Source organism: Salmo trutta, chromosome 26 (genome assembly GCF_901001165.1).
Source record: "Salmo trutta chromosome 26, fSalTru1.1, whole genome shotgun sequence".
Classification (NCBI taxonomy): domain Eukaryota; kingdom Metazoa; phylum Chordata; class Actinopteri; order Salmoniformes; family Salmonidae; genus Salmo; species Salmo trutta.
The window spans coordinates 14,066,479-14,080,770 of record NC_042982.1 but is presented as its reverse complement, the minus strand read 5'-3'; the positions used below and the strand labels follow the sequence as shown (position 1 = coordinate 14,080,770).

At 44.2% G+C, this 14,292-nt stretch overlaps 1 protein-coding gene across 4 annotated transcripts in view; it reads left to right on the top strand.

Moving 5' to 3' along the window:
* Positions 1-4,675, top strand: part of LOC115163203 (huntingtin-interacting protein 1) — a 42,623-nt gene extending 37,948 nt beyond the window's left edge. For all 4 annotated transcript variants that reach the window (XM_029714901.1, XM_029714899.1, XM_029714900.1 and 1 more), the window contains 8 exons: positions 90-148; positions 411-504; positions 1,104-1,204; positions 1,436-1,541; positions 1,746-1,869; positions 2,065-2,126; positions 2,199-2,316; positions 2,429-4,675. In XM_029714901.1, coding sequence (XP_029570761.1) covers positions 90-148; positions 411-504; positions 1,104-1,204; positions 1,436-1,541; positions 1,746-1,869; positions 2,065-2,126; positions 2,199-2,316; positions 2,429-2,439 — 675 coding nt within the window. In that variant the 3' untranslated portion in view covers positions 2,440-4,675. The remainder of the gene's footprint in view (positions 1-89; positions 149-410; positions 505-1,103; positions 1,205-1,435; positions 1,542-1,745; positions 1,870-2,064; positions 2,127-2,198; positions 2,317-2,428) is intronic.
* The last annotated feature ends 9,617 nt before the right edge of the window (positions 4,676-14,292 follow it).

Below are 14,292 nucleotides of genomic sequence, written 5' to 3'. Positions count from 1 at the left end.
GTGTGTGTGTGAAAAGAATCCTCTGGTTTCATTTTACAGTAGTACCAACCAAAAGGTGTCTAATTTCCTCTATTGTATCCTATTGACAGGACATGCTCAACAAGTCGCGTGCTGTCGACACAGGGGTTAAGATGGAGGTCAACGAGAGGTGAGTCTCCCACTCCTGGGTTGTGTTCATTAGGCACCGAATGGAAGAAAACGGACTGAAACAGGGAGGGACTACCTGGACGTGTTCAGTAAGAAACGCTCATTTTTTTCATCCCCTTTTACATCGTTTTCATCACGTGCCCTAATGAACACAACCCTGGCTTTGAGAATCACATAACTTTCAAATGAGTGAAACGTTTCATATCAAGATGTGTTGCACAGTGGAGCTGCCGATCGAATGTGTCCTCTATCACCCCCCATAGGATCCTGGCCTCCTGTACAGACCTGATGCAGGCCATCAAAGTGCTCGTGCTGTCTTCCAAAGATCTGCAAAGGGACATTGTGGAGAGTGGCAGAGTGAGAAACAGAAACCTATCATATGTGCATAATAATATAATATACGGAGTGGCTGCGGTTCCGGATTTTCTGGAACCTGACTTGCCGGGGCTATTGATATGGAGATTTATGCGCATGTGCTGTATTTTATTTTGTTTTATTTAGCTGCTGCCCTCTCTGCTGCCTATGTAGCTTCTGCTCAGTGCTCCCACTCCCACTTGACATGGAGGGGGAAATGTCATATTGTACACTAAAGATATGACCGACATGTTCCAACTATGCATTCCATGCCTCAAGCTTTTTTTTTCTTCCAAGGTGTTATGGCTCAAACCGGTGCACCTGGCCCCTACTTCCATACCCCCTTCAAAGGCACTTACATCTTTTGTCTTTCCCATTCACCCTCTGAATGGCACACATACACAATCCATGTCTCAAGGCTTCACAATCCTTCTTTAACCTGTCACCTCCCGTTCATCTACACTGATTTGAAGTGGATTTAACAAGTGACATCGATAAGGGATCATAGCTTTCACCTGGTCAGTCTGTCGTGGAAAGAGCAGGTGTTCCTATTGCTTTGCGCACTCAGTGTATATTCCAATATAATATTTTTTCCCCGTCAGGGGGCAGCATCCATGAAGGAGTTCTATGTCAAGAACTCTCGCTGGACGGAAGGCCTGATCTCAGCCTCCAAAGCCGTGGGCTGGGGCGCCACAGTCATGGTGTAAGTAGTATCACCCTTTCTCTTCTAATGTAACCTTGTATTACAGCAGTGTTGTCACTTTTCCACAACACCATCGTATTCTGGAATACACTCATTTAGGCCAGAAGATTTTCCTGACTACATGACCTGACCAGAAAAAAACTCCACCCCATACTGTATAGCCTATAAGCGTTGAACTAGTAGCATGATGTACTACAGTACCCATAATGCTCTGCGTAATATATCCCATAGAGATGCAGCAGACCTGGTGGTGCAGGGCAAGGGCAAGTACGAGGAGCTGATGGTGTGTTCGCATGAGATCGCAGCCAGCACTGCACAACTGGTGGCCGCATCCAAGGTGAGACGGTACTTCTTGTATGTAATGATTTGGGGTAACTCAAAGTGTGTGCTTGTGCGTGCGTGAGACACTCACTCACAACCGGATCGACACATGCCAAGTTAGATCTCTCTCATCACTCGGTGTGTCAACCATATCTCTACATGTGTTTAAGACACACCGATTCCCATTGGTAACCCATCCACTCTCTGGTCTGTTGGGCAGGTGAAGGCAGACAAAGATAACGCCAACCTGGGCCGCCTGAAGCTGGCATCCAAAGGGGTCACACAGGCCACCGCCGGGGTTGTAGCCTCCACCAAGTCCGGGAAGTCCCAGATCGAGGAGAAAGGTGAGTGGATTAACAGTAGCGTGCCCATGGATTTACACAGTGAGAGATCAACATGACATGTATTGTGACTGAATGTTTTGTGAGTGAATGCTGAATTTCTTTCTCTTATCTTCATCTCCCCCTCCTTTCTCTTCATATGTCCCTCCCTTTTCTCTCTCTCTCCATCTCTCTCCCTCCTATGACTGTGTGCTTCAGACACCATGGATTTCTCCAGTATGACCCTCACTCAGATCAAGAGGCAGGAGATGGACTCACAGGTAAGAGCAATGTGGGGTGGCTGAGTGTGTGTTACAGGTCTAAGTAAACTGTGTTTTTGTGTGTGTTGTCAGGTTTCTGTTCTAGAGCTGGAGACAAAGCTGCAGAAGGAGCGAGAGCGTCTTGGAGAGCTAAGGAAGAAGCACTACGAGCTGGCCGGGGTGGCCGAGGGCTGGGGGGAGGAGGACGAAGGTGCGTATGTGTGTCTCAGAGTGATTACGCAGAGGCACTATGGCAGAAATAGCGATTATGTGTAATTGGTTGTGTTGAAGCCCAGTCTAATATCCCTCTATTCTCCTCACAGGTACAGGTTGAGGTCTGCTCCCCACCTCTCCTCCAACCACAAGACTAACTTCTCTCTCGCTCTGCCTCTTGCCCCATTTATACTCTCTTTGGCCTTTCTCTTTATTTTTTAATCTTTTATGAAAGCCAAATAAAAAAGGTGCTTTTTAAAAATTCTCTTGTTCCCAGCTGCTTCTAATTGGACATTGATGAGGAGGGAAAGTGGCGGGATGGATTGACTACCTGCCTGGCCCGTCCCCCTCGACTGTTGAGAAATATCACACCAGCTGATGGTTCCTCTGTCTTCTACCAAGTATTTATTTCAGTTCTCCAACGGTTCACTTTGTCCCAGTCGGAGCGACTGTGGAGCGACCCACCACGAGCACAAGTTCTTCACAACCAGACATCCTACAATGCATTGCACAAGGGCCAATCCCTCATCAGAGGGAGACTTGACTGATTTCCACATAGACCCCACCCCCTGCCCTCCCCCTGCCTGCCCATGTCTCATCAGTGCAACGAAAACAGCCGTGTTTTTCTCCCACTCAACAGTTGTGTTGCGTTGTTATTCTAAGTGGTAGGGGTTGTTAACTTGTACCCTGTGTTAGAGAGCTAACCCCTTCCCACCCTCACTGCCTCCCCACTTTTCTTTTCTCTTTGAGCCTCTTTTTCTACTCACTGTGAGCTTTTACATCTCTAACACAAACCCCATCTAAGCTATACGCCCACCGGGATACGGACTTATGCCTTTTCACCTCCTGTTTTTAAGACCATGATGACTGTTGTTGTTGTTATTATTATTATTATTATTATTATTATTATTAGAGTTGACTGTTTAGATGCCCAGCTACCCTGTGGATACAAAAAAGCCCAGGAATATTTAATGGGGGCTTAGGTTTGCTAAAGGCACAAGTGTAGCATGTCTGAGCAGCCAGAGGACTGTTGCTGGAGTTGAAGCTAGAGATGAAGTGGTGTGTGTGTGTGTGTGTGTGTGACGGTCTGGGGCTGCTTTGAACCCCTGGTTGTATTCATTAGGCACAACACGGAAGAAAAGCTAGTACCTGAACGTGTCCAATATGAAACGCTTGTTTCCGCTTTCTAAACGGTATGCTACGCCGTGTCCTATTGAACAGGACACTGATCATGATGGACCGTTGAATGGCTGTGGCTCTGAGCTTCATGGTGTCAAACGTCGCCGGAAAAAGGACTTCCTTAAGCTGACGTCTGATAATTTACCCTTCTCCACTGCACTCCCCCCTCATTGATTTGAAAGGAATGGACTTGTGTAAGAAATCTGGTGGAGTGAGCAAGTAATAAGCAGAAAGGTAGGGAATTGGAACGCAGCCCTACACACCCACACTGCTGGGTTCTTATCAGCTTCCCCAGATGACGTAGCTGTAAAGCCTAGGAAGGGAAACCGACAACTTCCATCATCATCTGTCTACACTAGCAATAACACCTGGGCTGTGTTCATTAGGCACCAAATGGAAGAAAACGGACTGAAACAGGAAGGGTATACCTGGACCTGTGTAATATGTTAAATTGTCACACGAGGGCAGTGTTGCACAGCAGAGCTACCACATTAGAGACTCATGAATTCTCCTCGCCTCTCTTGCCAGTGGTCACTACTGCTCTTCAATCTGGCTTAATGAAAAGTATTGGGAATATTGTATGTTGTCGAGTACACCATGAGTTAGATTAGTAGGGTTTCATCCAGTATTTGTTTTCCTTTCAAATACTTTAGCTGCGCTTGATTGAGCTTGCCTGGCGCCATGGAACCAATGAAATAGTCCCAAATGTACTTCAAAACACGCCCATGTGGCACTCCAGTCAGGCTCAATGAAACCCAATGCAATTCAAAAAGATGTATGAATCCTATTTGGACCCTGATCTGGTTTAATCACAGTATACTTTCTCTGTGTGTGATGCTCTTTGAGTTTGTCTTCCTGCGTGTCTTAATGCCCCTTTGAGGTTTTATTATTCTGCTCTGCTTTTGGTTGTTTTATATAAAAAGTTGTGACACTGGGTATTTAATGATGATTTAACGGTGTACTTCCTGGTTATTGACCTCTCACCCTTTGGTTTGTGTCTGTAGTCCAACCAGCTCAGCCAGCCTTTCAAACTGCCGCTCACTGTAGTCGATGAGAAACAAACAGTACTCAAAATAACATTTAAATAATGTCTTTGTATGATATGCTAAAAACTATGTATCTGCGTATAATTTTTTCAGTTTTTAAAATTAAATATTTCAACTCATTAATATGACAAACCTGTTTTTTTGTTGTTTTTTGCTCACTTCAATGCAGACTGACCAAGGTAAGCTGGCACCATTTTTTTTTTAAAGTACTTAAAATGTTCATGAATATTTAATGTTTAAAACCCTTAAGTGATCAGGAAAATGTATCATTGAAATGATTGAGTGACTCGTGGGTTATTTCCAGATATCCCATTCCTCGTTTAGGACGTTATCTCATGCACTCTTTTTAAGGATTCTATGGGATGTAATGCACTTGGGGAGAATTATTATGAAACGTTTGAATCATAGTGATTGATACAGGAGCTGTAGGATGGATGTCTGGCTCTGTACTGTCAGGAACGGTCAAGAGTGGATTGTCTAACATTTAATAATTGTTTAATGTAGCAAGATGAACTAAGTTCCTTCTGTGTGTTGTACAGTAATACTGTTATATAAGTGAGATTAGTTGTGGACGAAACACTGTTGTTTAATGTCAAGACAATGGAACTAAAGGTAGGTGGGGGGGGGGTCAAACCATACCTTTCATATCACTCAATCTATTCAGCACAGTTTTGAATAGTAGGGGTATAGTATTTACACAGTATTAACATCCATTGTTACTGCTATAGTATACAGTAAGATGGATTGGAGAAAGAACATATCCTCTTTCAATGTTCAGCTAGAGCCTTTGTGGAAAGTATTGATTTGATTTATTGCATGGAAAAACAGTCCTTTTTAACTGTCTCCCATTGATCTGAGAGTAGACTAATGCACCAATATCCCGCTTTCTTTTCCACTCATTAAAGGCCTGTTTACAAATACCAAGAAACGTACCTGATTCAAGTCAATTCCTTGACATCTGTATTTACTAAGACATTGCTACCAACATCAATGCCCAAGAAAGTACACTGTTGGTTAAAGTTATGTACAGCTGTTTAGCATTTGTCTTCTTCATTCTTTGAACACCGCTCCTTATTGTAACACAAGGCTTCTGTGAGGTTGCCTGTCATGTAGATCAGGGAATCGTGTCTGTCTGCTCTATTCATTATATTTCTGTCTGGAACATTCTGAACATTTCACCTCATGGAATAGACCACAGTATCCAGCCTAATAATTAGTCAATCTTAATCTGATCGCCCTTCATTATATCTGCCAGCTAGACTGCATGGCAAGGAAGACCTACAGTATCTCAATCTGGGGTATCACTGCAATTCCATAAAACCCTGAGCGCTCATCAGTCCTGGAGGGAAGATCTGGTTTTGCATGTGTGTGAGCGTGACACTCTAAAAATATACATTTCAAAGTGGAAATTGAGTATGAATGAAAGTATATAATCTGAGACAAATGTGGAGATTACAACAATCTCTAATCTAGAGGGAAAGTATGAACTACAGAGGACAGTGCGTACCGCCCAGTACATCACTGGGGCCAAGCTTCCACCCATACAGGACCTATATACCAGGTGGTGTCAGAGGAAGGCCCTAAAAATTGTCAGACTCCAGCCACCCTAGTCATAGACTGTTCTCTCTGCTACCGCACGGCAAGCGGTACCGGAGCGCCAAGTCTAGGTCCAAGAGGCTTCTAAACAGCTTCTACCCCCAAGCAATAAGACTCCTGAACATATAATCAAATGGCTACCCAGACTATTTGCATTGACCCCCCCTTTACTCTGCTGGTACTCTCTGTTATCTATGCATAGTCACTTTAATAACTCTACCTACATGTACATATTACCTCGACTACCTGGTGGCCCCGCACATTGACTCTGTACCGGTACCCCCTGTATATAGCCCCGCTATTGTTATTTTACTGCTGCTCTTTAATGATTTGTTACTTTTATTTATTTTTTTAGGATTTTTCTAAACTGCATTGTTGATTTAAGGGCTTGTAGGTAAGCGTTTCACTGTTGTATTTGGCGCATGTGACAAATACAATTAGATTGGATTTGAACCTGCATTAACTCCTGAATCAGTTTTTTTTTTTTCAATCTCCCACACTTCTATACTGCATACACAGACAGCAGTGCAGTACCATTCTTCATTGTGAACAGGTGTCAGGCTCTACATGTCCTCTCTCTGTGTACTGTACTGTACTGGTGCTGTACTATAGGCCTCAGCTATGGCTGATCTGTGTCTCCTTCCTGCCTGAGACCAGACCCGAGCACCTGGCGAAGAAATCTGACCACACACACCAGTGTCTGTATTCCTTTTTTTATATATTAACCAGAGTTTACCCAATGTATACATTTATTTTCAATTGTTCATTATCAATGTTCTGTACAACACTGTGGAGGATGCTGTTTGCTCAGCTGTTGTTTGGCTGATTTGTGTTGTAGGCTTATGCAGTGTTGTGTCCTCTCTAATCCATTACAAGCAGGGAGGGGGAGGTGGACAGGGAGGTGTGATGCATGGCTCCAAGAGGCTGAGCTATTTTTAGTTCCCTGCGGTTGGTTGGGAGCTGAGCAGGCACTAGGCTCTATAAAATCGAGAGAGCTCTCCCGCTATACTCCGACGACTGAGGTTCTCGTCATGATGCCTGGATGGACCCCATGTCCCAAACAAACAACACATCCATTCAGACACTACAGCCCTCTAGTTGCTGTCATCACAGATGTTGATCTTGACAGGGTTGTCAAGATCAAATAAGGTCTGGGTCATTTTATCATTTTATTTATCGGATAGTGACTCTGGTTCTGTTGTGTAGTGCTTTGGGTATATGAGAAAAACAATATATCCCACTGAGGAAAAGTGGACAATGACAGTAGAACAACGCCCGTAACAGCACATGCAGAATCCCAATATAAGATGGAGTCTAAGTAACCGTCACATGCTAGCTCATTTGTAGGATGCGTGTTATCAGTAGGGCCAGGAGATTTTTCCTGACCACATGACCTGACCTTGTAAAATAATTTTTGCCTAGCTGCGTTACAAGACTTTATTGTAGAGTAGACCTTTTCCTCTACTTGGAACCAGGTGCTGTAGTCTTTGTGTGCCTTTTACAGGGTTAAAGCCCTAAAAAAGGAGCCCATATTGTGAAGCCAGGCCATGTGAATGTAATCACTGTTCAATGTTTGTGTGAATAAGGGTGTCAGCCATAGGAACAATAAACTATGATCAAACCCAGCCTGCCTCACTGGAGGCCTTTTGATTACATTGTTTTCGCTTGCCTTGCACATTGAACAAAAGTCATTGTGCATAGTTAGCATTGGCTCGCGAAACTGCCTCTAACTTCCTTCATACTGGACACAGAAATTGTATCCACAAGTTCATCTGACTTTGGGGACGTAGATGAATTTCCAAAATCCCGAAGTATCTCTTTAAGAGACTGTTCAGTAACTGTCCAGTGACATGAGGTCACTGGACAATAAAATAAAGAGCTGGCTCTCCTCTAAGGGCTGTGGTTCTTGAAAGCAAACAAACAAAACAGCAAATGATGCTGCTTTCTCAGGGGCGATGATGTTTCACCAACACATACTGAGACGGAGTGCCTCCTGTTCACTGGACAGCTTTTAGAGGTTAGCCGAGTCCCCGGTGAGTTCCTTATGGTGAGATATCACACCAATATACTCTTTAACAAGTAGGGAGGCAGTGTTGCTGTTCGCTTTTAGAAACTCCCAATGAAAACCATACATCTTTAAGAAGAACAGAGGGAACGTTACCAGCTACAGCTCTAGTCACAGTTCACAGTCATAGGACCGTTTTGAGTGTTGTTTCTCAATCTGTTCACAGAAAGATGATTTGAAGCTTGTGGGTTTGTCGTGAAGCCTTGTACGGCTAAAAGGAGCCGCAAACGAGCAAGGCAATGAATTAAGTAGGAGGGTAAACTACATTCATTGTGTTTTCTTTCCCTGCTATAGACAGCCAGTCTGTGTGGGTTGGTTTCTGTCCTCGGGCCGGGGCAGGGAAACAGTAGGAGCAGTGAAATGTCAAGAAGCGAGTCCTAACTCGCCCTCTGCGTCGGCTGTGGGTCTGTACGGAGAAGACTGGCTGATTGCCGTGATGATCAGGGGAAGTGATGATCACACAATGATATGAATGAACAAGTCCAATCATTCATTCAACCTCATCAGATGTGTGCATCCACTTTCTGTAATCAGGTTGTACAGTATGTGTAGTAGTCAGGGGTACAACTTTGGTTTTAGAAGTGGGAGGGACATATATATATATATATATATATATATGACATGGTGGTTGGAACCAAAATGTACATACATATAAATAGCAGAATCAATGGCAGCTTTACCTTATCTATAGCAGCTCTTGAGGATTGACTACATCACCAATTCTAGCCTCATCAAAAGCAAATGTGATTATTTTAGCTCAACCCATGCTGTTTTAGTTGGAACGGGAACAGATTTTAGGGGAGAATGTGTGGGCTGATGTCACACCTACAAATAGTTTCTGTATATTTCTTACCTATCCCCTCCTTTCTCACTCTCCCTCTCCTATGCTTTTCCTCCCTCCCTTCTCCCTTGCTGTCCCTCTCCTTTCACGATCTTCTCACTTCTCTCTCCTATCATTCGCTCTCTCTCTCTCTCCTTCCCCTTCCAACTTGTCTCCCCTGGTGGAGGGGTTTCCAGGGGAGGCTTGGTGCCAGGCTGAGAAGGGGCTCCGCTGCCCGGCCGGTCCGCCTCTCTCTTAGATCATTGCAGCAGATGTTGCTGTGTTTGCATTGGGCCCGATCTCTTAGCAACCACACAGGCTCTATTTTGTGGAGCTGTGGCACAGTGGTAGGAGCTGGTGTTGTGCACTGTCTGTCTGTCTGGACTCGGCCTTTACACCCTCAGACCAATGGGCCATAAATATGGCGTTGTGAAACAAACGGATAGAGTTATTCTGTACTATGAATAAAGTAAGAAAGGAAGCACAAGGCGTTTGCTTCACCCAAGTGCTGCTTTAGTTTAACCTGTGGCAGCAATTGCACCCATCAGCTATTGGCCCAGAACTGTTATGAAAGTATGTGAGCCATACTGTATCACTCACACAGCCTTCATGAAGGTACTGTGTTGCCTACTACCAGGGGTGCAACTTTCACTGGGGACGGGGCGACATGTCCGTCCGCCCCTCCGAGGAAACGGTGTGCTTTAGGACCATGCGGCCACCTCCGAGCAGTTGGTTGGGCTGTTTGGAGTGTTTAACCGACTGGATAAAAAATATATACATTTATACAATACCAGTCAAAAGTTTGGACACAGCTACTCATTCAAGGGTTTTTCTTTATTTTTACTATTTTCTACATGTAGAATAATAGTGAAGACATAATGCCAAGAGTGTGCAAAGCCCTCATCAAGGCGTAGGGTGGCTACTTTGAAGAATCTCAAATATAAAATATATTTTGATTTGTTTAACACTTCTCTGGTTACTACATGATTCCATATGTGTTACTTCATAGTTTTGTCTTCACGATTATTCTACAATGTAGAAAATAGTCAATATAAAGAAAGACCCTAAAATGAGGCGGTGTGTCCAAACCTTTGACTGGTACTGTATATGTTCAGTGTATCAGCATAGAATATGATAGTGACAGAGGCTAAGGACAGACCAGAGCTATATATATATATATATATATATATACTACTCAAAAAAATAAAGGGAACACTTAAACAACACAATGTAACTCCAAGTCAATCACACTTCTGTGAAATCAAACTGTCCACTTAGGAAGCAACACTGATTGACAATACATTTCACATGCTGTTGTGCAAATGGAATAGACAACAGGTGGAAATTATAGGCAATTAGCAAGACACCCCCAATAAAGGAGTGGTTCTGCAGGTGGTGACCACAGACCACTTCTCAGTTCCTATGCTTCCTGGCTGATGTTTTGGTCACTTTTGAATGCTGACGGTGCTTTCACTCTAGTGGTAGCATGAGACGGAGTCTACAACCCACACAAGTGGCTCAGGTAGTGCAGCTTATCCAGGATGGCACATCAATGCGAGCTGTGGCAAGAAGGTTTGCTGTGTCTGTCAGCGTAGTGTCCAGAGCGTGGAGGCGCTACCAGGAGACAGGCCAGTACATCAGGAGACGTGGAGGAGGCCGTAGGAGGGCAACAACCCAGCAGCAGGACCGCTACCTCCGCCTTTGTGCAAGGAGGAGAAGGAGGAGCACTGCCAGAGCCCTGCAAAATGACCTCCAGCAGGCCACAAATGTGCATGTCTGCTCAAATGGTCAGAAACAGACTCCATGAGGGTGGTATGAGGGCCCGGCGTCCACAGGTGGGGGTTGTGCTTACAGCCCAACACCGTGTAGGACGTTTGGCATTTGCCAGAGAACACCAAGATTGGCAAATTCGCCACTGGCGCCCTGTGCTCTTCACAGATGAAAGCAGCTTCACACTGAGCACGTGACAGACGTGACAGTCTGGAGACGCCGTGGAGAACGTTCTGCTGCCTGTAACATCCTCCAGCATGACCGGTTTGGCGGTGGGTCAGTCAGGGTGTGGGGTGGCATTTCTTTGGGGGGCCGCACAGCCCTCCATGTGCTCGCCAGAGGTAGCCTGACTGCCATTAGGTACCGAGATGAGATCCTCAGACCCCTTGTGAGACCATATGCTGGTGCGGTTGGCCCTGGGTTCCTCCTAATGCAAGACAATGCTGGACCTCATGTGGCTGGAGTGTGTCAGCAGTTCCTGCAAGAGGAAGGCATTGATGCTATGGACTGGCCCGCCCGTTCCCCAGACCTGAATCCAATTGAGCACATCTGGGACATCATGTCTCGCTCCATCCACCAACGCCACGTTGCACCACAGACTGTCCAGGAGTTGGCGGATGCTTTAGTCCAGGTCTGGGAGGAGATCCCTCAGGAGACCATCCGCCACCTCATCAGGAGCATGCCCAGGCGTTGTAGGGAGGTCATACAGGCACGTGGAGGCCACACACACTACTGAGCCTCATTTTGACTTGTTTTAAGGACATTACATCAAAGTTGGATCAGCCTGTAATCCAGACCTCCATGGGTTGATAAATTGGATTTCCATTGATTATTTTTGTGGTCAGCACATTCAACTATGTAAAGAAAAAAGTATTTAATAAGATTATTTCATTCATTCAGATCTAGGAAGTGTTATTTTAGTGTTCCCTTTATTTTTTGGAGCAGTGTATATATATATATATATATATATATATATATATAGCTCTGGTCTGTCCTTAGCCTATTTCACCATCATATTTTATGTCACTACCATATTCTGTTCTATACAGAAAGAACATGGACCCTGATACTTGATCCCATATGGTGGTACAGTGAGGGGAAAAAAGTATTTGATCCCCTGCTGATTTTGTACGTTTGCCCACTGACAAAGAAATGATCAGTCTATAATTTTAATGGTAGGTTTATTTTAACAGTGAGAGACAGAATAACAACAAAAACATCCAGAAAAATGCATGTCAAAAATGTTATAAATTGATTTACATTTTAATGAGGGAAATAAGTATTTGACCCCCTCTCAATCAGAAAGATTTCTGGCTCCCAGGTGTCTTTTATACAGGTAACGAGCTGAGATTAGGAGCACACTCTTAAAGGGAGTGCTCCTAATCTCAGTTTGTTACCTGTATGAAAGACACCTGTCCACAGAAGCAATCAATCAGATTCCAAACTCTCCACCATGGCCAAGACCAAAGAGCTCTCCAAGGATGTCAGGGACAAGATTGTAGACCTACACAAGGCTGGAATGGGCTACAAGACCATCGCCAAGCAGCTTAGTGAGAAGGTGACAACAGTTGGTGCGATTATTCGCAAATGGAAGAAACACAAAAGAACTGTCAATCTCCCTCGGCCTGGGGCTCCATGCAAGATCTCACTTCGTGGAGTTGCAATGATCATGAGAACGGTGAGGAATCAGCCCAGAACTACACGGGAGGATCTTGTCAATGATCTCAAGGCAGCTGGGACCATAGTCACCAAGAAAACAATTGGTAACACACTACGCCGTGAAGGACTGAAATCCTGCATCGCCCGCAAGGTCCCCCTGCTCAAGAAAGCACATATACATGCCCGTCTGAAGTTTGCCAATGAACATCTGAATGATTCAGAGGACAACTGGGTGAAAGTGTTGTGGTCAGATGAGACCAAAATGGAGCTCATTGGCATCAACTCGCCGTGTTTGGAGGAGGAGGAATGCTGCCTATGACCCCAAGAACACCATCCCCACCGTCAAACATGGAGGTGGAAACATTATGCTTTGGGGGTGTTTTTCTGCTAAGGGGACAGGACAACTTCACCGCATCAAAGGGACGATGGATGGGGCCATGTACCGTCAAATCTTGGGTGAGAACCTCCTTCCCTCAGCCAGGGCATTGAAAATGGGTCGTGGATGGGTATTCCAGCATGACAATGACCCAAAACACACGGCCAAGGCAACAAAGGAGTGGCTCAAGAAGAAGCACATTAAGGTCCTGGAGTGGCCTAGCCTGTCTCCAGACCTTAATCCCATAGAAATTCTGTGGAGGGAGCTGAAGGTTCGAGTTGCCAAACGTCAGCCTCAAAACCTTAATGACTTGGAGAAGATCTGCAAAGAGGAGTGGGACAAAATCCCTCCTGAGATGTGTGCAAACCTGGTGGCCAACTACAAGAAACGTCTGACCTCTGTGATTGCCAACAAGGGTTTTGCCACCAAGTACTAAGTCATGTTTTGCAGAGGGGTCAAATACTTATTTCCCTCATTAAAATGCTAATCAATTTATAACATTTTTGACATGCGTTTTTATGTTTTTTGTTGTTGTTATTCTGTCTCTCACTGTTCAAATAAACCTACCATTAAAATTATAGACTGATCATTTCTTTGTCAGTGGGCAAACGTACAAAATCAGCAGGGGATCAAATACTTTTTTCCCTCACTGTATATCCAAGACCAACATAGCACGCAGAACACATCCAATACAGGTATCAAGGTGATGCTTTAATTGACCAAGTTCCAATGATATTGTCACTCCTAACTCCTACTTTACAAAAGACACTAAAATTGAAACATTTTTAAAGAGTAAAAAAGTAGTAAATATCGTTCAACCGACGAGGGCTATACCAGAGAAAGCATGGCAAGAATCCAAATCATATGACGATCATAGATAAGAGACATTACATATTACTATTTACATTTAGTAACACAGTCAGATTTACATATATTATCATTTATGTATACAGTGCCTTCGGAAAGTATTCAGACCCCTTGACTTTTCCCACATTTTGTTACATTACAGCCTTATTCTACAACTACATTTTTACAAATTACATTTGTAAAAATCCTCAGCAATCTACACACAAAACCTAATAATGACAAAGCGAAAAAAGGTTCGAGTTTTGCTAATTTATAAAATAATACAAAACAGAAATACCTTATTTATATAAGTATTCAGACCCTTTGCTATGAGACTTGAAATTGAGCTCATGTGCATCCTGTTTCCATTGATCATCCTTGAGATGTTTCTACAACTTGATTGGCGTCCACCTGTGGTAAATTCAGTTGATTGGATATGATTTGGAAATGCACACACCTGTCTATATATAAGGTCCCACAGTTGACACTGCATGTCAGAAAAAAAACCAAGCCATGAGGTTGAAGGAATTGTCCGTAGAGCGCAGAGACAGGAATGTGTCAAGGCACAGATCTGGGAAGGGTACCAAAACATTTCTGCAGCATTGAAGGTCCCCAAG